The 26,099-nt window shown below is 37.1% G+C and overlaps 1 protein-coding gene across 4 annotated transcripts in view; it reads right to left on the bottom strand.

Moving 5' to 3' along the window:
• Positions 1-26,099, bottom strand: part of NUBPL (NUBP iron-sulfur cluster assembly factor, mitochondrial) — a 139,212-nt gene that overhangs the window by 72,837 nt on the left and 40,276 nt on the right. For all 4 annotated transcript variants that reach the window (XM_067296713.1, XM_067296710.1, XM_067296709.1 and 1 more), the window contains 2 exons: positions 15,619-15,658; positions 15,439-15,529 (listed from right to left, as the gene is read on the bottom strand). In XM_067296713.1, coding sequence (XP_067152814.1) covers positions 15,439-15,529; positions 15,619-15,658 — 131 coding nt within the window. The remainder of the gene's footprint in view (positions 1-15,438; positions 15,530-15,618; positions 15,659-26,099) is intronic.

Here is a 26,099-nt window from a genome sequence, read left to right as displayed (position 1 = left end):
CAAAGCAAAGTTCCTAATTCTCTGCACAAGTCATTTAGCTTCCTTAAGCTTCAGCTCATATCCTGGTACAAGGAAATTAATAAATTCCTTATGGGGTACTGACAGACTCCATTTGGTGCCAATAACTGACGCACTGATTTTAAATTAGTACTTAATCTAAAAAAATCATTAAATTAAGAAGGTCTGAAAATTCTGCTTTTTAAGTACGAGTAACACATTTTTGTGCAGAAGATGGAACTTCTTCAGAGGCCAGTCTAAGGCTGCCATGAACGCCAAGGAAAAAGGATAGCAGAAATAATAAAATGATGGATGTTACTCAAGGCACCTACGTGCTCCTGAAGAAATTCCTCTGATATTACCATAAACAGTGCAGTATAAAAACAGGAATAGAATCAATTAGATGTAGACCACTGAGCTAAGGCCAAAGACAGTAGATCTCTACACAGCACTTGTTTTTCATCAAGTGAGATATTATCACATCTCAGAGCAAGTGGTCTTGAGGCGAAACATTCATTTTCAATAATAAAAAAAAAAAAACTTTTTAAGTAACCTGTTTTTCACAAATATGGACAGAACTACATCCTTCAAACTTCCCATGCTTAAAATTCACAAACATATCCTCCACAGTCACTGATTTCAAATTAGCCTACCTTTGCTAACCAAACTAGCATTGTAGGGTCTGCTTGAATTACCCTGGAACACAACAATCAAGACATCCAAAGAGAAACAAGAAGTCACAACCAGGCTGTAAAAAATAAAGAATCTTTCAGTTCCAGAGGAAGATTCAAGGGGATGAGACAGCGTGAAAAAAGAGTGCAAGTGAGAGCACGTGCAAGAGCAAGCAGAGCAAGATTACTGACTTGCTGGGATTCTTGACCATGACCTGATCTGTGGACTGTGGTGGTTGATACATGTTTTCTGTTAAATCAGCTGGCTTTGGGTCAGAAAGGAGCAAAACTAACTACATACAGGTTGTCCTTACAAAAAGTGGAAATGAGCAAGAAAGACACAAAGAGTAAAAAAATTTTTAAGAATTAAATTAAATTTTAAAGATCAGACACATTTTCCAATTGCACACACAGCATTCCTACAATTTAAAGTAGTACTGAATGTCTTATTGCTAGTTTAGCAAAAGCATTTACTGTGAATTACAGAACAGATAATTGGTGAAAGTATCACATATAGATTGCCAAAATAATTGCTGTGCTTGCAGAACCATGTATTTGCATTCATTGGTGCCCTTAGTTATGAATCTGCAATAATAAATTAAAAATGTTACTTGCATTCTAAACTTAACTAATATTGTTTGCTGAAGGTGCTAACAGTATGAATCTGAGGGACATTCAGTGGTTACTGCCAAGCAAGGGGCAGTCTCCACATTTTCATTTGCTTCCTAGGTCTTTATCCAGTTCCAATTTTTATTTCAGGACTTTTATACAGAAAAGCTGTTCACGTCTAACAGAAAAACTACTTAAAATGGGCACCAATTTTAACTGCGTAATAGAAGACATGCATTCCAAAGGCACCATTCTGCTGGCATAACATATTCTTCCTTTAAAAGATACTGTTGCTGGAGCAAAACACTGTCAAAGGAGAACCATCTACTACAGCTTGATAAATAGTACAGAAAAGTGGGGGATTTGTCTTTGACAGGAAAAAAAAAAAAAAAGGCATTAATCTCTGGTAACTTTAGCGCAATTACTTTACATTTATGTCAATCATTTGGTATGTGAGAAATAATCACTTTCTCCAAAGAATATTGGTACAAAAAGTGCTGCTATTCTTGGTATCTGCAGTTGTTTTCTGGGGCAAAAGAGAGCCGAGAGGACGGGGTGGGTGAGACTCAGCTTGTTAATTTCCAATGGTCAGAGAGCAAGTTCATTCATTAAAAAACAAAACAATCTATGCAATCAGTTTAATTTACAGAAAAAAAAAACAACTATATAGGTAGTTTTATTCATAGACTGCTACCCCAGTATTCTCTAAACCTGTCACCAAAAAAATTGACTGCATAATTCTAAAGAACCTATCAATGGCTTGGTTATTTTTCCACTTTTGATTTGACCAAAAATATGAAAAAGAAAAGCTGAAAGATGGAAAATACCATGTCTAAGAAATCAGCTTTGGTGATCTCCACTCTTATATTCAGAAGAAACTCTAAAAATACTCCTAAAGATCTTGGCTACTCAGGAATGAATTGCAGCTCCAGCTGAAAGAACTGCAGCAGTAGATAGACTAATTCCTTCCTCTTTCACATCCACAAACATCATGTTATTGGCTTGTGTCTTCAGCATTAGGTGTCAGAACGCTATTTATTTGACTCTTCACAACAAAGTCCTAGCTGTCAAACCAGCTTGCCAGTATTCAAAAATAAGTTGGCAGTCACTAGTAATTTTTTATTGCTGTCCTCAAGCAAAGTGGTGCTTGCTAGTAAAATTATCGCTATCATAATTTCATCCTTAATATGAACTGCTGCATTAGAAAAGCAAACTTGTAAAAGGCATGTTAAATTCTGATTTTGATTCATTTTTGGTAGTTATGATAATATTCTCTGAAGTTCAAAATTTCTTTACCTTTACTATTGCTTACCCAATAGCCAATACAACCCAGCAGTATTCAGGGGCCAAGAGAGGTAAAAAGTCTATCTGCTCTCTATCCATAATTATTTCAACTTACTTTTTCAGCATAGCTTTGCTTATCTATTCAAGATATATAGGCTATATTTCTAACACAAGCATAACATACTGGACCTAAAGCTTTGAGGAAGATGCACCCAAAAACTTCATCCATCCAAGCCACAAATCAAATGGAAAGTAGATATCTATTATCCAGAGTAAATCCACCTGGACAGCCAAGACATAAGCACATACATTTTCACCACAAAATACACAAATAACGTTCTTTTGCCACAAATGCCAAAAGTTCCATTAAGCACCAAGTTTCAACCAGAAGTCCATTTGAGATTTACTAACAAGACACTCCCTTGTGAGAAAAGAGCATGTCTTACAGGTCAGGCATTCACCTGGGCCACCATACAGCAGAGAATGCAAGAGTCACAGAAGCAAGTATGACTCTATAAACTCAGTAGCTGAAGTATTCACCTAGAAGGCTGAAATTTGGGATTAGCTCTGGATTTCCTGGATAGCACTCGCCATGCTTCTCCTTCATGCTTCCAGTTCTGGCCTGAAGAATCTTGCATCCATGACTGCAGAGCAACTGGGAGAGTAGGAGGTTTCCAGACTACTCTGTGTTTTCAGGGTATTCTCCCAGGAACTGGGAGATATAGGCTTAAATGCTAAACTGAGAAAGTAAGTGAACTCACAGCTCCCATGTCCTGGCTGAATGGTCTCCTTCCCAGGCTATTATTCTAAACAAAGAATAAGTCCATCAAGTTAAACTAAGAGAACAGTCTTGGCACCTAACACAAGAAATTCAGTTTTGGCTCTAAATCTCAGCTCCACAGAGCTGTCTAATCAAGGCTGCAGTTAGTTGCTGAAATCCAGGATAAGAGACAGAAAATGAGACACAACCCATTGGCTTTTCCTAATAGCACTCCTGCTTAACATCTTCAGTATTGTTATTTTCCAGCCTATGAACTTACCAATTCTGACTTATGCCATTAATTCCCACTTATACTAATACACCAATCTCTGAACTTCAGCAATCTAAGACCATGCTGTACCTGTAAAAGTCATGGCAAAGAGCCTGAAGGTACCTCCAGATGGGGAAGGCAGTTAATAGAAGATAGTTAAGAAATAATAGAATAATTAAGAATAATAATAGTAACAGTTAATAATAATAGTTAATAAGTAAAAAATATATAAAAATATAAACAAAATGTATAAAAAATAAAAATAAAAATATTTTATATATATATATATAAACAATAGTTTATAATAATAATAATAGTTAATAGGAGATAGTTAAGAACTAACTTAGATAATACCACTGGGAATGAGGAGTGATTTATTCCCACCATTCCAGGTATGCAGTGGCTCTAACCTACGCTTCAGTTTGATTTTCAAATTTCAGTCTGGAAGGCAGAGCACCAACCTTTTAGGCACTGCATGTTCAACACAGCAATACCTACATCCCTTTTTGGATCTGACCTATAGCAGCTAGAAAGAAAGAATGGACACCCTTATTAGTGGAAAAGAATAGAAAGAGTAGAACAGTGACATTATGTGCCTGCAATACACCTAATTTTGAATTTCTTTGTGTAAATAATGGAAGCTTCATTTAGGGAAGAAAAACAGTGCCTTCTTCTTTCTCTTTCTCTATTACCAGAATTCCTGTTTGGTAAACACTTAAAAACATGCTTACATCTCCACCTTTTTTCTCAAAGAATGAAGCTGAGTGGCATTTAGGCACAAAGTTCTGAACTTTGCTGAAGAGAAACAGGTAATTTAAATCCTTAAACCTCAGAACATTTTCCTTTAAAGCTCAAGGGGAGGGAGCACAGGACTAGCCCTAAGGCAGCCATTTTGAAAAACCATGAGCTATCTATTTCTTCCTGCCTAGTGAATAAACTTGGAAAAACAGTTGCATGTTTTGCATTTGTTTTATTTTATGCAAAAAAGGCCAGACAAATGCATACCTGTGTAACCTGTGCTAGAGATTGGACTACTGGAAGGAGAGCAAAGGAAACACTCTCACAGTTCGTTCCCACAGCAGTAGCTGCACAATCATAACCATGACAGCTGAGGAAACGGGCCAAGAAATGTTTGCTGTAAATATATTCTCACTCAGTTGTTGGCTGTTCTTTTAATCCTCAAAAAGACACTTAAAATACATTTACTGCAAATCCTTCCAGTTCAGTAGTATGTTATTGGCTAATGTTTTTGTTTTCTGCCCTTCCCAGCACTTCTTATGATTGTCAATTCCTTTCAGAGCCGATAATCCCTTTTCATATCAGCTGCTAACGCAAGCCAACAAAGCAACAGGGATCTGTATAGATCCTACTACAGTCATTAAAATAAGAAAGGCAATAAAACAGGTTTTGTGGCTCAACTGGAAACAAAAAGAAAGAATCAAGCTTACATTCATTCAACCATACCTGCCTCAAAACATACAGGAACACTTGAGTCAAAGGGATATACTGCACTTGGATGAAAGTAGGAATACTCCAGCTCTATAAGGAACTGGGGGGGGGGGGGGCACGCAGAAAGACAGAAGATTTCTGCCATCCCCCACATTTCAGGCTGCAGTACATCTCTGAATCTCTGTTTACCTTCTAATCTCCAGGAAGTATAATCACCATTAGGACTGGTTTAGGCAGTTCTCTCTAGACAGGACCTTTCAAGGTGATTATTAGCATCTGAGTAAATTAGCAATGATAACACAAAGAATTCGCATAAGAGGCTTTTCTAAACATCACCACCACAAACGAAAGCTCAGTAAAAATCAGCATCAAGGTTTCCACTGGTTTCAGGGGGCTTTGGATGAAACGAGTTTGCTGATCCTTTAGTCTCAGCAAAATAAATATAACAAAAATCAGTACAGACACTTTTTGAAATAAATTCCTTTAAAGGATGAGTGGGTCGTCATCTGTTTATCTTGCCCCTGAAGCAGGTTCCTTAAGTTCAGTGATAAAATGAGGCACTCCAATTGACCTTCCCTGCTTTTACATAAAGACTTATTAAAGATTCAAGGAAAAAAATCTCACAAGTATTCAAAGCTATTGTCCGCCAGCTGTAGATGCAGGCCAACTCAGTGCAGTCTTATCAGCTTATCAAAGCAGATCTTACAACTGTAAAGCTTAGGCACTACTATCATTGGGTGTTGTACCCCTTTTCAAGGTATCTCATTGGCAGATCTTGACCTTTCTAAATAAAACATATACATGGATATCAATGATCCTATGTGCAGTGATGAAATGTCTGAATTTTTTCATTTTTATACTTTGGATTATGAAAATAAAAATAGAAAAGCATCTTAGCTCCCTAAAGATCCAAGTGCTCTGAAGAACAGTGATGGCTCAGTACTGGGTTTTTTTTAATGTGCAAAATAACACACTTTTGCCTGGACTGACAATTTCTATATCCTGTTCAGGCTAAGATAACACAAAACAGAAAAACAAAACACAAGATATATTTTTAAAATTGCTGAAATTCTGGAAATTGTTAGCTGTAATGACACTTAGTAAGACTAATATATTTTAGAATTATGCACTGCGAAGTACAAACACATTTTTGTAGTTTAAACACAGCTTTGTTTAGCTCTGTGAAATGTAAGCTGTAAATATCCTGCCTCAATATCTCAATTACTTGCAGACTGGGTAAAATAAATACATGAACACTGTGAAACACAAGTCAATTTTGAAATTAGCAAAATTTCTCAAGTGGAATATGTTGCAGAAATGCAAATTATTATAAGAAATAGGAAAATACAATAACCCACATTTAGCATATACATTTTGGGTAAATCTACTCTGCTGATAGGTGAAAAAAAAGAGAAAAAAAGACAGTAGTGTTCAGACTCTTAAATGTATACTAAAAAGGCAAAAATACGGTAATGGTTTGAAAAAAATACTAATTGCTATTCATCTTTCTGGCCATCTTTGTTACAATTTCCCATTACAGTAGCTCACCCTTTGCCTGTCCCATAAAACTAATGCCATAATGCAAATTAAATGCCTTCAAGGAATCTCATGATGGAGTACCCTTCCTCAACCAAAAAGTGTTTAAAATCCACACTCCAAGAAAATATCTTTTTGCATTTTGCTTTACTGCAGTGCTTTTTCTTCACATGCTCTTTACATTTGCAATAAGAATAATTTTCATCATTGACTCACTCATACTATTCTGGGGATCCTTTCAATTCATTCAAAATATAACTGCAAAAATTCAGAGCTATCAAGTTGTTATTGTCATCTTCCTCCTTATCCAATACATGCCATTCACTGCTGAATCCTAGTTCACTGCTCCCTCTCTCCACCAATGCACTCTCTCACTAATTTTATACTGATGAGACAGTTTTCCCCCTACACTACTGATAATTCTCTCAGAAAGGCTCAATGACATTTACTACCTAAGTGATGAAATATAGCAAAACTGGAACTTTATGCTGGAGAAAAAAAAAAAAAAAAAAAAAATCAACCTAGGGTTCTCCATGCATTGTAGAAAAGAGCTGAGTGCCTTAGATTGGATTTCACAGCAGTCCACATCCTGGGCAGTAAATTACCTAAGTTAATCAGTTGAAAAGTTTCCGAAAGTCTCAGGCACAACCTTCTTTATGACATTGCTGCCCAATTCTAAGATGCCTGATAGCACATACCAAGACTGGAATCCCATATCTTTCTTTACCAAAAGAGAGATTAAGGCCAGAGAGAGAGAGAGAGAGAGAGAGAGAGAGAGAGTGTGTGTGTGTGTGTGTGTGGTAGAACCATTTTCTCCTTTCTGAACCGTAGGCTTTAAGGAGATTTAAACACGATTCCCATGCTACGTACTGCTACTCAAATAGGTAGTGGAATGCCTATTTTAGAATTAATCACAGAATCATAGAACAATTTAGGTTAGAAGGGAACTTGGGAGGTCAGCTGGTCCATCTTCCTGCTCAAAACATGACCAACTTAGAGCACACTACTCAGTGTCATTCAGCCAAGTTCTGCGCATCTTTAAAAAGAGATTCTGCCATCTCTCTTTTCTGAGGTTTGATTGCTTTCACTGTAAAACAAAATTTTTCTTAGTATATGGTACAACTTGTGTCCATTGCCTCTTGTGCTATCATTGTGAACATCCAAGAAGAGTCTACCTCCGTCTTCTCCATACACTCCCATTAGGTAGTCGAAGATAGCAGCCAAGATTTCCCCACACACACCATAGCCTTCTCTTAAGAAGAAACAAACCCAGTTCTCTCAGCATCTCTTTGCATACTATGTGCTTCAGCACCTTGACGGCCCTTCAGAGGAGAAGATATATGTAAGGTGACATGTACCATTATAAGTTAAGCAATTGTGCATAGAACTGCAAAAGAGATTTAGGATTTGAATTGGTATCTGTTGTGGTGAATGCCCGTGGTATATTTACACTGATCTTAAGCATTCGAACTTCCCCTCAGGTGTATGTTCTTTAGCTAACAAATTTGGTATCATCAACACACACAAACACTTTGGGAACCTGGAACACAAAACGTATTGTGCTCAAAAGAATAAACTAACATGAAATAAAGTATAAAAATAAGAAGCTTGGATTTACTTGGAAGTTGTAAATACTAGTCTCTGTGTTTCAATGTACCACTCAGAATAACAACTCACTTCAACGTTAAACCCTGAAGAAAACTTCCCAAGTCTTAGAATTATACAGCAAAAGACAGTACATAGACAGAAATAGGGCAAAGGACAACTGTTATAAAATGGTGAGACAGTACTAGTCAGTTGGGCAGACAGGCATATAATACCTAACTGCCTTACATAGAATGTTCTTTTAATGTATTGCTTCCAAATCTTATACACACAACTCCTGTTATTTTGGTACTGTTTCTCCTAGTTTCTCGATTGTTCTGTTTGTGAAAAATATATTTTTATATACAGGCAAACAAGACAGTATGAAACTGAAAATACATGTGTTAAAGATACAGCATTTATGAGATTTTATACAGTGTGTTATAAACACATAATAAATGAGATCAGCTTGATACATACAGAAAACATACAGTTTACTGCAGAACATATGCAGTTAAACTGCAAATGGCATTGTACAGTAGGTCAGTATTTTACCAAGTGTAAATAGATTTTCTCTCATCACCTTATCCATTTTTCTTGTCTTTTCAAGTGCAGAATTAACACAAACTTAAAAACAAACCACATTTAAAGAAAAATTGTCCCTGAATCCACACATGCAATCTCTCAGACTTAAAAGGTAGAAAAGAGAATAGAAAAGAGACTAGAAATATATACATATACACTTCTCAAAAGGTAGCATCTGTACATAATAATTTCCTGATTAATGTCAAATAAAAATCATTTTAAATGCCTATTACTCAAGGTGACCATTTCAGACAACGATCAAAAAACCCAAAACAGTATAGCCTCCATAGTTCTAGTTTTCTGAAAATAAAAAGAACAATACAGTTTCAAAGTTTACCTAATCCTCAAATCCTCATCAAACAAGTTTTTTGCTGTTCCCTTCACTCTATCAATGCCTTTATGGCAGGTTTTCCATAGAGGCTCTTAAAACATCGCAGACTCCACAACCCACAGTCTGGTTAGTATTTCAAAGGCAAATTATCCATCTGTTTGTGTCTTCCCTACTTCCAATGACATATGATACTCCACAACTACCATGTATGGTAATTAAGCATCAGATATTAATGCTACAAAAAATATGTTTGTACATATATGTATATACATACACACGCACACACAACCATATAAACACTACCACCATTACCTCTGGCAAGTGCTGGCTTAGAAATAGCTCTTCTCTTAGTAGAAGAGAACTTCAAATGGAAAGTAACATACAAAACACCATCTCTAGTCAAACATTCAAAATTATGTACAACTATAATAATTACACAAACTCACCAAGTTAAAAGTTTTTAAAGGACAGGAAAGGATCTTCAGACAACAGCCCTGTTAAGCTCTGGGCTGATCCAGTAAAATCATTTTGGTTGGTTTTCTGCTGAACTGTTGTTGAAAAACATCAACAAATCTACTGGGGATACAGTCTGTTTATGCCTTAAACTGCAAGGTCCTATTTCCTTTTGTTCACATGAAACTGCTCTGCATTGGAAGGGGTTTTTCTGTTTGAGTCATTTGCTTTCTGCTAACCTCCCCATATTCATTCCTTGCTAATAATATCCCTCCCAGTGAAACTTTGTTTTATTTTTATTTTCTTTCAACACATACCTTTTATAAAACACAGACACTAAGGCAGTGCTTAAAAAAGCAGCGAGAAAGAAAGAGATAGAAGAAATGAGATTAGATAATAACCAAAGTATATTAATGACTCATTAGAACTGAGCCACTCCAGGAGCAGTTTCTTTCTTCGGGAAAATGTGTTCATCCTTCTCAGATATCTGTAAGGAGCCATTTCAGCTCACAGTACAGTTAGCAGTGGTGAGGCCTTTCTTTATACTATACCAAGGATGCTACCAATGCACAAGATGTTCTTACTGCTGCAGAAGAGCATGACAGCAAAAACAACAGTCCTGCCATGTAAGATCTGACTAGTCTGCAAAGACATAGGTTTAATTGTCACATCAGGGCAAGAAATCCTTAAAGGATGTTAATCAACTACAAATCCCTGCCTTGGGAGAGAAAAAAGCTTCTTGAGGCTAGTGAACAGTCCCTCTGTAACATTTAGACTTAGTGAAATCTATTAAGTCAGGTTGCCCAGGCCCATGTTTTCTTCTAATAATAAAACCACTTTATCTAATGATGTGACAAAGATACAAGGAGAACACTAAATGCTGAAATATGTGCTTGTATTTATACCTGTAATCCATTTTTTATTTGATTATTTTTAATAGAAAAGCTGACTCATCAGCTGCATATTGAACTTTTTTTCTTTCTTTGGCTTTCAACTTGATAACTCATTTAGAGCAAGATAGAGAGTTCAAGATCTGAGTAACCATCTTTTGCTCTCCTCTGTAGTAAAAGCTTTACTGATGACTGCCTAAACAAGAAACTCCCTCCACTTGTATTGCTGCTATGACTATAGCAGTTATAAAAATGGTGGCCAGCTGCAGTATCACTTCCTCTCCATCAGTCTTTTGGCAAAACAATTGTCAGAATATAGCCCAGGATGTCCAGCAGCCAATCTTGCTGCTCATGGACCAGGTCAGGACTGCACCTGCACCTCTGTCGTTGCTCCTTTTCCCCTGAACTGTCAGGATGTCTTCTGACAAAAATAGGAATACATTAGAAAACTTATCATACAGGCTATATCGGGCAGAGGTAAGGACCCATGTAAAATCATTGTTGTAAAAGCAGTTTAACCCAAAGAACAACAAGCTTTGCTTGCCATTTTTGCCTTTTTATAGCTGATCTTAAGGTTTCCAAGGCTCTTTGTGCTGAACAGCTGTCTACCTGATTCTTATTTCAACAGACCTTCTCAGAAACATTACCATTCAAGTACAGACTTCAGGTGACTCTTGAGAAGGGGGGGGAAAAAAATCAGGATCTTTGCTATACTTAGCCTGAAGATTGACCAGAACTCACTGCCATGACAAATACACCAAGACAATGCATTTCAAGGTAACTTGTTTAATCTGAACCAAGTACTAGAGAACTGAGTCAGGTCACACACAGTGAAGGAACTGAGTGCTGAATGGGACTATAAAACAGTAGGCAGCCTCCAAAGTGCAAGTTAAGTGGGAAATGAACAGAAAAATTCTAGTGCCACAGATGACCCTGAAGAGCTATCAAAATGTAAGCTTCTTTACCTGGGCTTTAACAATATCTTCATAATAAATAACATTTAAGAACCACCTTTTAAAAAACTCAAGTAAACCAAAAAATACTCTCCTCTGTCTCTCACACACAGGCAAGCAAGATTGTGATAACAGAGGTGAAAGAATTTTTATTTGAAGATAATTGGTGCAGGAAGATGGGGAGAGTTAATACCTGGCTAAGAAAAAAGATCATCCTGCAGTGTAAATAGGCCTACAGTACACCTAATTGTATTAACCAAAAAGTCACTTCTCAGCCACAACAACTAAACTCAGATCATATGGCCTATGACAACTGGCCACTGTAATTTCAACTCATGTAAACTAGAGATATATTTAACTGAACGAGTTATCAAGTTTTATGAACATCATATGTTCCAATACACTGTAATCCACGGTTGCTATGGGTGAAAAATGATTTCCTTATATTTTTCTTGTTCCTTCAATGACTTTTTTCTCCCCCTTTCCCTCCTTTCTATTGAGCTATGTCTTTATTACAAGTTAGAACATTACATTACAGAATCAGTATGCTATAAATTTTATTTGATTTATACACTAATTTGATATGCATATGTCAATGTATATGTAATATACGTAATACAGTATTACTGTATAAACTGTTAACTCCCTTTTGTATTATGAGGCCCATTTCCTTCTAAGTCTAACTCCGTTCCAGGAAAAACATACCATGTTGTTTCAGAGAACTATCTTTGCTCAGGAGATATGGATCACCAAAGCAGCACCAAGCACTAATGTGGGCCTTCAGTATTACTGCCTGTTACCTACTAGTCTGACATCACAACACACTAGAACAAATGTAGCTTCTCAAATGAGACATGCAGCAAAAAAGGAGCCTGGATTTAAAAGGTGATGTTTATCTGAAAAGTGATGCATATCCTGGCCATAAACAAATAGAACTGCAAGGAGACAAAGCAGCATGAGCGACTCCTGACTATGCTGAAAAGCCATTCATCCACCCAAGAGGCAAGACCAGAGGATAGAGATACATGTATCACAACAAATGAGGTTTGCAAAGTCTTTTGATTGCTTGAGTAGGAAATCCTACATGCAAAGGTATGTAATGAAGCACATATATGTATATATGCAACAAATTTATTTTCCAAAATAAGAATCTCGGAGACTTAATAAGTTGCAAGAGTAAGAGAAACATTTAAATACTCACTGAAGTCCAGCTCCATTGAGTTAATGAGTTAACAAATCTCCATTAATGAGTTTGGAAACTAGGCCCATCAGTGCTTTATTGGAGTATCTGAAGCAAGATAAACTGCAGAACAGCTTCATTTGTACAAAAAACAAAAAACGAAAAAATAAGCTGGTGAAATACAACTAAGGTCCAAAGGTATTCATAGACCAAATACATAGTCCTGACGCTCAAAACAAACAAACAAACAAAAAAAAAAACCCTAACAATAAACACCATTATACAACAGTATGAATGTTTTTAATGTGAAAGCCTGGGAACCTATATCCGACACAATAAATTACATAAAATGTTTTTTATCTGGCTGACAAAATTTTATCAGCTTGTCTGAATGCAAAAAAACTCCTTACACTCAAGTTACATTATACCATAAACCTAGATTAGGTGGCTAGTTTAGACAGTTTATATGTAGCTATAGAAAGAAAAGGAGCTACTTGCTAAGAACATGTTTTAAAACAACTGCTAGGAAGTTAAACACAAACAGAAGTATTTTACTTTTGCAAGCAACTTTATCCTGTTGAACAAAATGTAATGGCTAAGACCAACCAGCAACAGATTAAGAGAAAACATGGATCAATTTCAGAGCCCCCAAAAGATCACAAAACCATTTCCAATATATAATGGAATGGTACAATCTTTAAAAACATTATCACACGCTGTGGTCCTCTCTTATTTAGGTGTCCCAGGTTATAACTCTATTAGTTCTAGAGTTAATCCACTCTTGAGACTGACTAGTAATTACGCCAGAAGTGAGATTGAAGTCTTTAAAACCAAAATAGTATGTGTCAATCTGAATAATTTATTAGTCATTTTCTAAAAACCACTTATACATTAGAACCTGTTGGTGCTTCCTGTGACCTGTGAGTTTCTTTCTTCCTAGGAGAAGACGCAAACAGCTTTTTCCACCCCAGGTTTAAGATCAGCCTGGTCAACATATAGAAGCAAAATGCTTTCAGGGAGAAGAAATTTAGCTGTTAAATCTTCCTCTTCCAGAAGTTAAATTCCATTGTCAGGGAAACCACTAATGTCCCCAGCATTAAGGGACTCTGCCTCACCCCTACAGCATGAGCTGCCAGAGTGTAACTGCTTCGCTGGTTGCCAGGGAACAACCAACTCATTATACGGCATTATCTGCACCCCAGACAAGGAAACTGGCACATGCCTCCCATCTGGGGATACCACCGATTGAAGGAAGAGCACCAGAGTGCCTGCCAAAAGTCTTTAGTCTCCCAGGATCTGGTATGTGAATATAGCAGGTGCTAACTTTAGCTCTACTTTTGAAGTTTTAAGTTCTGTAGTCTTTGCAATACTGATCAATACCATGCAGCACACGATGAGGCTGGAACAGCCTTCCACAGTTACTGGCATGAATGCCCCTTATTTTTAAATGCCAAGTCTAGACAAAGATGCTCTTCCTTAAAATTTGTTGGACGTGACTTTTCTGAGTAGGGCAGCATTTGCCACTATTCTAAAGTCTGTGCTAGAAACAGAGGAGAACTGAGTAGAACTAGGATGGAAACAGGCTGGGGTGGGGGGCCTTCCTGGCCTTCCTTTCAGTCATTAAGGGAGCATAGGATTTGGAGGCATTTACAGAAGACATATAGAAACCTAGTGATCTCCATCAAATCCCTGGAAGAGATGCCAGCCATGAACAATTTGGGCCACTTCAAAGTCTAAACATGCCACCTTAATGCATTTCTTTCAGCTGTTTGTCTCATTAGCACTTCACAGATCTACCCATAATAAGAGGAAAATAAATTCCATCAAGAAATAAAAAAGCCACCCTGCTTCCACATGCCAGGAAATTTATTAACTAACAATCTATCTGCACTACGCAGAGACAGTATCTAATATTTTTCATGTAGCTGTCATATGTCAAACACCATCAAAGCATTCTTAGTCCTGGTGAGTAAACAAGCACATAAGGCAATATGGCTCTAGATATGCATAGCTACATTGAAACGCTTAAGTGATTTCAAAATACCACAATTTTTTACAATTACAATAAAAAAGCCATAAAAAGAATGAGAAGAAATGCAGACTGGGGTGTTTCACTCATCAAATGCATAGAACAACTAGAACAGCTCTGAGGGGCCTACTGAAGTGTAAAAAGTATCAACTTTCCCTCTCACCTCAAGTTAAGATTAAATTCTCTCATCCTCAGAATGGTTATAAGGCAACAGAAGTTAAGTGGAAGTCATATTTGTAAGTCATAATAAATACTTACAATGCACAGAAAATGAAGTGAAAAGAATAACCCAGAATGTTTTAATTTGCCTTACAATCATCAGTTCCAATGGCCAAGGAAATCATGCTCCGAGGCCAGGAAACCTGCAGGTCAAAGGAACTGCTGCTGAATATGGACCACTGAAAACATTGTATCAGTACCAAACCATTAATCTTATAAATTCATTTGAGATAGCCTCCAGGGATTTTTTTTAATGCATATCCTTCGTAGTTTGCCTAAATCATGAAACTTCCATAACCAAGCAAGACTGCAAATAGCACTTATGTCCATGATTCCTATCAAGCTTCCACAGGGAGCTTTGTGCCATTTGGTTCTCCAGTGAAAACCTTTCTATTAAGTGACTGACAACATCAAGAAAATAAATCCTTAGTGCACAGACATGTTCAGAAGCCTATCAACAATACAAGCCCATGCATAAGACCAAAACACAAAAATGTTCCCCACCACTCTATGAAACAGTATTATGAACATTCATATATCACCCAGTGCATTTTTTAATAACTGTTCAGTCTGAAATACAATTGTGAATGTAAGTGATTTGTCTATTGTGCAAACAACATTTCAAGTAACTCCTTACCTGTCTCAGCAATTTCTCAACAGCAGACATTACCATGAGCCCCCTCCATACAACTGGAGCAGTCTCTTCTATCAAAAAACCCATAGACATACTGAAACAGTAAAGCAAAAACTTAGCTTTCCAACATGATATCAAGTACATCTCTAAAGAAGTTAGATTTATATTAAAAGATATGCTCACCATGCGATGCCGTAGTTCTTAAGAGGCCTCATTAGATTTTCTAAAACGGAAGCAAACAAGGTTTTTGTTTTAATGAAAGAATAAGCTTAGACAAAATTTAAGAGCAGTCTTGCCCCTCTGCCAAAATGTATATCTATTCTGTCTGAGATCCTAGTCCCATTTTTTCTTAAATTGCAACATTTTCTGGTACTACTCAACTCTTGCCAGCATAACAGTGTATTTGCCCATAACTCAATGTCACTTTGGGCTGCCAAAACCCAGACTTCAGCTGTTTATATGAAATCCTCATGCAGCGAGGCATAAATCCCCTATTGGTAGCCTTGTACTGCTGCAATATTTTCATAAATGCTGAGTCATTTACACCAGAACAAAGTCACAAATTTTCACAATGCTATGTCTTTTTTTTTTAAACTATGCTATTCGGTAATCTCAAGAATCAGAAGTTCATTTTCTTTAAAACACCAGTGTTTTGGGGAATGCTTCTCTATTAAGTCTGCTTTGGAACCCCACAGGAGAGAGACCAAATAAAGTCACCACTAAGCAACATGCTGTCAGCAACTCTGGGTTAGAAGCCTTTGATTTCTTTAGACTGCAGGAAGTCTGCAGGACTTCCAAAATTTCCATAGGAACAAAAGCAGCTTTTTTTGACATTGCAAAGGTAATTTTCTTGTCATGCTCCATACTGCTACACTTCCCAGTGTCAGGAAAAAAGGGGGGAAATTCTGTAATTGTTCTGCTGGGGGGGGGGGGGGGGCAGCAAACAGGGAGTAAACAAAAAAACCATGAGTGCTTTCACTGAAAAACAGCCCGAACCCCTTTCTCTTGGCAGCCTCCATGATCTAAGTCCACACCTTATCTCAGAATGGCTCACACACAAAAAGAGAACGAAAGGAGTCTTCTTGAATGTAACTGGTTGGTTCACTGTAAGACCAGGCACCGGCAGAACACAGAACAGATACTTTAAGCAATAAACAAAAAATAAATCACAATACATATTTTAACAAAAACCTTTGGTGCATATAAAGTACATACACACACACACACAATAAAAGTAATGTGAATATAACAGTACATTAAAAGCTGAACTCCAAATTCATACAAAATAACACTGGAGCACTCAAATTAAAACAGCTCAAAAATACAGATGAAAGTTTTCAAGTAATCAATAAATAAGCATTCAAGCCATGTAATTTTGCAGAAATATGTCTGAAAATAAACTGGATGCAGATTTTCTGCTCAATGTTTTGGTTTACAACTCAAAAAGGACAAATAGAAAACCAAACAAATCACTTGCATGTTTTATTGTGTTCAGGAAAGAGTATGAAACTGTTGCTGGAAAAGCGATGGGTTTGGACTGAGTCACTGAACTAGTCAAAGACATCTCTTCTCCACTTGTGCAGCTCTTTTCAGCTTTTACTCACTGCTTGGTTTTGGTGGCATTATTTCACAAAAAAAAATTAATCTGTTATCTGATCACATTTCTAGGAAGCAGTCTTACGTGTTTCCCCTGCATTAAGATGCTTTTGTAATGAAGAGGCTGATGACATTTGAACTTCAGCAGCCTAGAGCCATCTCTAGAAGCTGCTTTGGCATCCTTCTAAGCAACATATGCATCAGCACAACTTACAGTGTTGGCAGTCTTAAGAAAAAATGACTGCACATTTACTTGTGAGAGGGTTTAAAAATATATATACCTGCAATGGCACACCTCATTGCAACATTAAGGATTGCTTCACCTTTACCATGAAATAGGAACAATTATAAGGAAAAACAACAGACAGAAAAAAGTGGAGGCCAATGCTGACTGCTCAGCATCTGAGGACCAGGAAGTGGAGGAAAAGAAGAACGGAAAAGATGCAGAAAGTCTGAGAAAGTTCACCAAAATATAATGCAACTTCTCAGTTCAATTCAGGTCATCTAAAGTGTGGCAATCAAGTATCCAGAGACTGACATCTGAATATCCACTACCTGCATGGACAGTTTCTTCTGTGTAGAACCCAGGTAGATGGACTAATCTCACAGAAGAGACATACCTTCATAGATCTCCCCCTCATTCACCCCAGTGGGTAAGAGGAGAGTTGCTATAAATACCTGAATACTGACCTAGGGAGTAACCAAATGGGCATAGACTCTGCTGTTAAAATGTGTGCTTTGTTTATTTCTCAGCAGCACAGATTCACTTTATGAAAATCGGATTTTATTTTCTTTCTTTTACAACAAGGAGCATAAACTGCCAGAGCAGCAAGATTTAATCAAATTTACACAAGGGTACAAGAACAATTCACAACCTGTTGTGTATTCTGGCTGCAATGTTTCGTACATTTTCAAAGTAATACAAAATACTGCAAAGCACCCCACTGTTTGCCTACTGTTAAAGGGCATTCTTAAGACTATCTCAAACCTGAAGTGCTCAAGTGGGGTCTGGTAATCACCCTTGCATCATCAAAAGCAACAGGCATTCACCCTGGACCTTGTGAAGATTTTCTAAAACATAACATGTAAAGAAGATTTAGCTTTAAGAGATCTCAGTAACATCTCTATTTTCTGTTAACGCTTCCCTTGCTGTTGTTCAGATGCCTAACATACAGATTCAGAACCCCCTCTCAAAACACACAATAAAATCAGATCTCTTAAAATCAAAACAGACACAGTAATACTATACCACGGGTGCTAACAGATCACTCCAGAAAAACAACCCTGCTTTCAACTTTTCAGTAAGCTTGATGGCCCTATTTATAAGGTGCTGTGTTTTCCCTGAAGGAACAAAATTAAGATCAATAGAACACCAATGAAATATCAATACAACGCCTTTTCCAGCAGGATAGAAGCAGGGTACTGGAAAAGTCAGCCAAATGCAAGTTCATTATAGCAGCACAGCAGACTGCTGATTAAAAATGTTTCAGGACTAGTCTGAAGACTCAATGGTTACTCAGGTGAAGAAGAATGACAAAGTAATTAGGAGATATATTCCGCATTTCATAATATATGTGGGGGTTGTGGGGTTCCTCCCCCCGCCCAAAGTTAAGACTTACAGTTTATCCTGAGGTCATTGTCCAAGTTACTCTCTTCTTTCCTTTTAAAAAGCCTTGTATAGCCAATGGTGATCATAGATTAGTGCTGCACCAAAAGTATTTACTGAGCTACAAACTACATAGGAGGGGACATTTCAACTCTTGGCTTATTCTTCAGAAGAGGTGATTGAGGCATTTGAGCAAGCAAAGGCTTAGACTGAGTCTTCTCTAATCAGGTAGGTAGAGACCATCATTCCAGAAGATTATGATGTTATGCTACACCTCTATTAAAGGGAATCATACTGTTTAAGAATAGCAAGTGTAGCTTATAATGATTAGTTAAATGTGTATGTAACTGATCATACAACACCCTAGCAAATCCATTTTGAATAGACTTGAACTCACTGATTGAGTGAACACTGATGCAGAGGAACTGCTCAGTTTTCAAGCCTCCAAGCTACAAATATTTAAACATTTCAGAGGCAAAAAAATCTAAATATGGGATGAGAATCTGCAAAAAGTTTTTCCTCCTTGATAAAGATTTTTCTTACACTAGGGTATTTTCAGAACTTGCAGCTATCTTGGAAGGTCTCAGCCTTCCTAGAAGGATATCTCGTTTTTTTACTCAAGGTTTGTCTGCAAAACTTTTGATAAAGAAAGTTGCCTGTCTGTCCATCCAGCTGCCAAAATTAAGTCATGTCTCTTCTTAAACTGATCAGGAAAACTATAACAGATGGCACAACAGATCAAGAACTTTGCTCAGCCTGAGTTAACCAGCTTCCAAAAGCTTAACATAGGCAGTGTAATCCTACAGAATCTTTAGATTCTTATAGCACATTCATCACTTCATTGATTTTTTTTTTTTTAATTCATCTTTGAGCCTCTATTTTAGTTTTGCTATCACTCTTCCGCCCTTCCAGGTTCACCAGAAAAAGGGTTTTCCAAGAGTGACAGAAACCTATTTCTGCAAAGGTATACTCCCAAACACATATAACAGGCAAAGTCCTTCATGCAAGTAGCTGAAAAAAGATCTGTACAGCACTCCCTCCTTCAGAGGATGTGAGGAAAGCATTAAACTAGTAGTGCCAGAGAATTAAAGTTCTATCTTATTCCACTACTTTGGTACAAGGAAAAAAAAAAAAAAAAAAGTCTCTTCTGCAATCTTTCTGCCTGTGATTGTCCTTCAAGTTATTAAAAAAAAAGGGGGGGGGGGGAGAAATACAAATTTAGTAAGTCTCAAAGTCCTGTGTAGTCTTCTGGAGTTTATCTTACCCAAGTAAGGTATGCAGGGAGGCAGAGCAGGCTGAAGGGCATCACTCAGGATGTTGTAACCTATATTCCTTGGCTACAGAGCACGCATTAATCAGAAGAAACTTCTAGAGAAGAGTTAAAACTTGTCTGCTAAAAATGAGCTTAGAAGAAGAGTGGAGTCTGCACTTACACTGGTCTGAAATGTGGCAGGAAAACAGCCAAACTGGTGACTTCAAACAGAGCAGAAAAGCATGAGCGACCTTTCCTTCCTCCCCCCATTTGTAGAGCACTATAAGGTCATTTAGCTAAACTTCATAATGCTGCTCCAGTCAACAAACGCTGCATGAAATGCAACCTTCCTAGCCCAACAAATAAGAAATTTCATACGGCCAAAAGCCACACAATTTGCATCATTCATTTAGAGTGTCTTGTGGAGGTAGTTCTCAGTGATATACATAAGTAAGAGGAGAGTGGTTCTCTATAGATCCCCTGGTCCACTGAAGGTAAGTGTGGGGCTAGAAATGGCATACAAAAGGTAAGATAGCAATATCGGCAATTTAAAAAGCTTTATAAAACCTGAAGGTTAGGAGTTTAATGTAATATAGTTTGGTGGACACCAAACATACACCAGCATACGTATGCTTTTAAAGACTACTGTTGACACTGCTTGAACATGGGAGTCTAGGAAAATTACAGCAGTGAAATCACCTTTTCAACACAGAATTATCAAAGATTCACTTCAAGAGTATAGTTGTGTTCCTGTTACTGCCTCAACTCCCAGCACAAAATTGAACACATTTTTTCTCAAGGCTGGCTGTACATATAAGTGGAGCTCGAGCAGAAAGATAGTGCTTTCAAGTCACCTTTAAGATGTGACATCAGTATTCAAATCTATCAAAAGGAAGAATAATAGTATGTTTCTGCAGTTAAAAAAATCCAAATGACCTTTGTACAAAAATTTCCAAATGTTTCCCAAGAAATTACAAAGCAAAAGAAAGTGCCAGCACAGATCCACTGCAACATAAGGGCAATGTTTTGAGTGCATCTACTTCCTGTTTCTTAATTCTAATACTTATACAGACCCCATTTCTTTAACAGTCAGTATATACAAGCACCCAAAATGAATGTTTACCTTACAGTATGATACTGAGGTAAGGGAAGTGTTATCTCATTCTGTAGATGAGGGAATCACGACACAAAGACAGTGTAGCTTGTTCCAGGTCATTCAAGAATCCCGTGGATTAGGAGGCCTGTGCTGAGTTACTCCAAGGGCTGATGCTCTAACAGAGCCGTGACTCCACTTGTAACATCTCCAGTGTTAGAAAGCATGCCTAAGCACAACTGGCAAATATCTAGGAGATCTAAACACTTCAGGTGCATTGCTGAAGTTGTGTATTTCTCCTTGAAATTCCCAAATATATCTGAAAGAATTACAAAACAACAACAAAAAAACCCTAAGCAGAAACCATATACACAGAAAAGGCTGCAGAAAGTTGCACTACATACTGCTTGTAACATGTAAGTCTCTGAATAGCATTTTAACATGTCACATCTAAACATTAAAAGTGGCCATAGATTTCAAATAATACTTCTGAACAGCTCATAATTGTAAGTATTGCTCTGTCTTCCACATTATTTTATTTAAATAAAAACCACATAGTAGCTTCTCTGCAAACATTTACCAAAATTTTAACAGGCTGCTACTTCTTCATAGTTTATACAAAAGCTAAAGGTTCTGCTGCTCTTTGTACAGCTCATCATCAGCCGAGGTTTTTATGACAAATTAATTTTCCACCTCCTCACATCTCAGTGATGTCTCACTGCTGAAGCACTGAAGACGTATGGCACAACAAAACACATAGTCACCATGCCAGTCAGGAATGACACAGTGCAGAATATTCTGTGGATTCCAGTACATTAAACAAGATTATCTGAGACAAACTCAGTTAATGTGCCATACGTATAGACAAGCTGAAACAGATTTCCAGTCTGGTCACTTGTAAAATCTCATAAATTTTTGTATCAACTGGTTTTAAGTTGTGTACAGTTTCATGCTGCAGTGACTGCAGAAGATTCTCTCATAATCTCAATTAGGATTCCAATTTATACAGCACCTTCTGTTAACCACAGTAAACAGTAATTCTTATATGGTTGTTACTTTGAAGAAGTATAAGGAACTTATTTGCTGTCTATTTTACTCATAAAAGCCACCATTCCATAGCAGAACAATTCAGGTTCCAGTCAAAGATACAAAGGTTTCAGACTATACAGGGCTGAACACGAAGATTTCCAACAACCAAAATGAAAAACAAGAAGAAAAAAAAAAAAGAGCTATGTGACTTCAGCAGGTATACAGAAAATAAAGATCCTAAATTGTGGAAAAAGAAAACATAGGATGGGAAGGGAAAAGAAGTAACATAATAGAGGGTGGACTTCACTTGCCTAAACACAAATGTCTCATGCCACTCTGGACACACTAGGGAGCAAGATCTGTACAGGGCTAGCAGATCTGACAAGAGGACATATGGAAGAACCATACTTTCTGAAGAAGCAGCTAGAGGCCAGTCATCATACCTCCAGGGTGTTTAAAACAGTACTAGTTTCCTATGCAAAGGCAACTAAATTCCACACACAATGACACAGAAGGAAAGAAAAGAAACAGTAGATGAGCAGAATAGGGGAAAGAAAAAGAATAAAAGCAAATAGCATAGAGGACTGCAGCAGGTCTCCAGGGCATGCCAGAATGAAACACAGACACCAACTTATGTCAGAGGGTGAGGGATGCTGTCACTAAAACATTAATCAGAGAGTTACAAATTTTAAAAATCCAGTCATCATTCTAACTGCTTATGCCAAAAGGCCAGAATATTCTATGGCAAGTGACAGACTAATTGAGACTTCAAGTTTGATTTCACACTGTGCTATAAATTTATTTACAGGATTGCCCCAAAGGTACAGTAATTTGTATTGTAAACTCAAAGAGCTCCACACAAGGAAGGCTGAGTTTCCATTACACCCTGTACTAACAGTGTTAATCTAACCATGAAGCCATCACAAATACCTACACCAAAGCAAACTACCAATAAGAATCAAACATTACTCAATTCTCACAATACAATTCACTTTAAGAAATGACTGCATTTAAAAAAAAAAAAAAAAAAAGCCAGCTTTTTCCAACAGATTTGCTTCTCACACCTAGTCAGCCACACAATACCTTTACTAGAGTAAGTTTGCACCATTTTTTCCTCCCGATAGCCTGCAGAGGCAACATAGCTCTGTAAGAAAGATTCTTCATTAACAGAATTGTTTTGCAGATATGATATCACCAGTCCTACCTAATAGCAAAAGAACTAATTGCCCAGTGAGGCTGGGGGCTGATCATCTGGAAAGCAGCTTTGCACGAAAGGACCTGGGAGTCCTGATGGACAAGTTGAACATGGGCCAGCAATGTGCCCACAGGGAAAGCAGCCAATAATATACTGGGCTGCATAAGGAAGCATCACCAGTAGGTCAAGGGAGGTGATCCTTCCCCTCTCCTCAGCACTGGTGAGACACATCTGGAGTGCTAGGTCCAGTTCTAGGCTCCCCAATACAGGAGAGACGTGGACATACTGGAGCAAGTCCAGCAAAGCGCCACTAAAATGATTAAGGGACTGGAGCATCCTGTCATATGAGGAGAGGCTGAGAGAGCTGGGACAGTTTAGCCTGGAGAAGAAAAGGCTCAGGGCGGATCCTATCAATGTGTGTAAGTATTCAATGCATGGGGCGTAAAGAAGAAAGAGCCAGACTCTTCTTAGTGGTGCCTAGACACATGACAAGAGGCAATAGGCACAAACTGGAACGCAGGAAATTCCATCTGAACCTAAGAGAGGGAGAAAAAAAACAAACCCAAAACTGAAAAACATGCGCTTTATTTACTGTGAGCATAGTTGAACACTGAAAGGGGTTGCCCAGATAGGCTGCGCAGTCTCCATCCTTGGAGATACTCAAAACCCGACTGGACACAGTCCTGGGCAACCTGCTCTAGGTGATCGTGCTTGAGCAGGGGGCTTGGACCAGATGATCTCCAGAGGTCATTCCCAACCCCAACCATTCTGTGATTCTGTGGGACCAAGACAAAACTACCGCTAGTTTTCTCTCAGAAATTTTGTAATTTCAGATTTCAAAAACAAAGGTCTGCTGGTGATCTTTTGAATTTACTGTTTTACTTAGAAATAAAAAGGACACTTAGGACATCACAAAATGGCAACAAAGCTCCAAAATATTAAAAGAGCGTTCAAATATCAAAGAGGAAAAGGTCTATTGATGCCTTCATAATAATTTAATTAAGTGAAGAAATGTTATGTTTATCTGGCAAAAAGGTGATTCTCTAATACCCTTTTGGCAATATAATAGGTTTTACTCACAGCCAACTAGTTTAAATGATGAATTAAAAAAAAAAAAAAAATGCAGTTCACTAAGCCAGAAAACAGCATTTAAATAAATTATTTGGGGAAGGAGTAGAAGAAATGCTTTTGTTATTTGTGTCATAGTTCTGTATATATTGTAGGTAGTATTAATATTTATTCCATAATTAGGTGATCATCCAATATCTAATTCAATTCAGTTGTGAATCTTTAACTAATGTTTTCATGACCATTTACAGTATTTTGACTGATACTCTACTAAATGTTAGCAGACTTTCCTTTACTAAAATTTGCAAAATCCAATTAATAAAGTATTTTCCATTTATACAGACTCTCCTCTCCCTACGAACTCCTAATTCATTTGGAAGACTTAAATTATAGCATAACTATAACAGTCTCTATTGAAATGTGATAACTGCTGCATAGATTTATCTTGTGTGGTGCCAAGCATCCCTAATCCCTTTTTCCACTGCTACACATGAGGAAAAACATAGAAATCTATGTGTGTAAGAACACTCAGTACCTCTTAGGATTACTGTAAGGATTCAGTAACAAAGAATGACATTATTCATCATCCTCAGATACAGGCCTCATACTGAAGACAGCAACAGACTTTAAACAGGGTTTTTAACTGCTATGCTATTAAAAAAAAATTTTGTATCAACTTAAGAATTGCTATACATAAATTGATAATGCACATCTTTAATGGAGAAATGTCTGGTTTTGCTCAATTACTGTTTGAAACAATGTTTGTTTAGATTTTTCTTTATGTTTTATTCTTGAAAAAGTGATATCAAAATTGGAAAGTATGGCTAAAGCCCCATTATACCCAAATTAAATGTTCATATATACTTACATACAATGTTGCTCAATTAAAGAGAAGCTAACCTATCATTGATCTGATAACCTTGCAAGCTTATCCTATTGTCACTCATTAAAATAAGAGCCCTCAAAGTTCAGTTAAAGCTTCCCAAGTCCTCCAAATTCTTATTTTCATAACCAAATCATCTTCATGTCAGCTAATTTGCCAACACTGTTGTTGTTACTTTACAGTTTCATCAACTAAAGAATTAAAGTGAACACAGAAGTAAATAATTCCTGCAGAAATGCAGATTCTATACTGTTATCCTTCATATTAAATTGTTACATCAATTTCGCAATAGACTTGTGTAATGTGTTAAGCCTTTGAAGTATGCAAATCCATCAGTGACAGTAAAAAATATTGTGTTTTTAAATCCTGATAATATTTTCTCTTACATTCCACATGGAGGTAGAAAAATACATTTTAGCAATCAAAATGTGGTGCTTATCTTACAAGTCAACAGTACCAATTTCAGTTCAAGGAGATCCTCCAATTTCTTTCCATAATATTATTGAATTCTGTATTTTTCACACAAAGCAAAACACACTGACACAGAAGCATAGAGATAATTCTCAGCTCTATATACAAGAATATCTATAGTTACTGAAATTTACATACAATTAAAACTGAGCTGTCCTAATATTTGACTGAGGTGTGTATACATACATATATATATATATCTCTCTTAAGGTCTTGCATTGCTAGCAAATTACTTGGTATGACAACATCAAATAGTCTGGCAACTTGCTCCTTATTTATATCTCATCACATCAATTAAAATCTGATATGGGTTGATCAAGTATACGGCAAAATTTATGAGAAGCCCAAAACTACCTAATCAATTTTTCAGGCAGCAAGAGGAGAAAAAAAAGAAAAAAATAGAAGCACAAATTTTTACAAGATCTTCTTTGTAAAGAAGGAAGTGAACTACCACCTGTGAATAATATATTA

This window comes from Apteryx mantelli, chromosome 4 (genome assembly GCF_036417845.1).
Source record: "Apteryx mantelli isolate bAptMan1 chromosome 4, bAptMan1.hap1, whole genome shotgun sequence".
NCBI lineage: Eukaryota > Metazoa > Chordata > Aves > Apterygiformes > Apterygidae > Apteryx > Apteryx mantelli.
The sequence above is the reverse complement of the archived record's forward strand: the minus strand, read 5'-3'. Positions and strand labels throughout refer to the sequence as shown.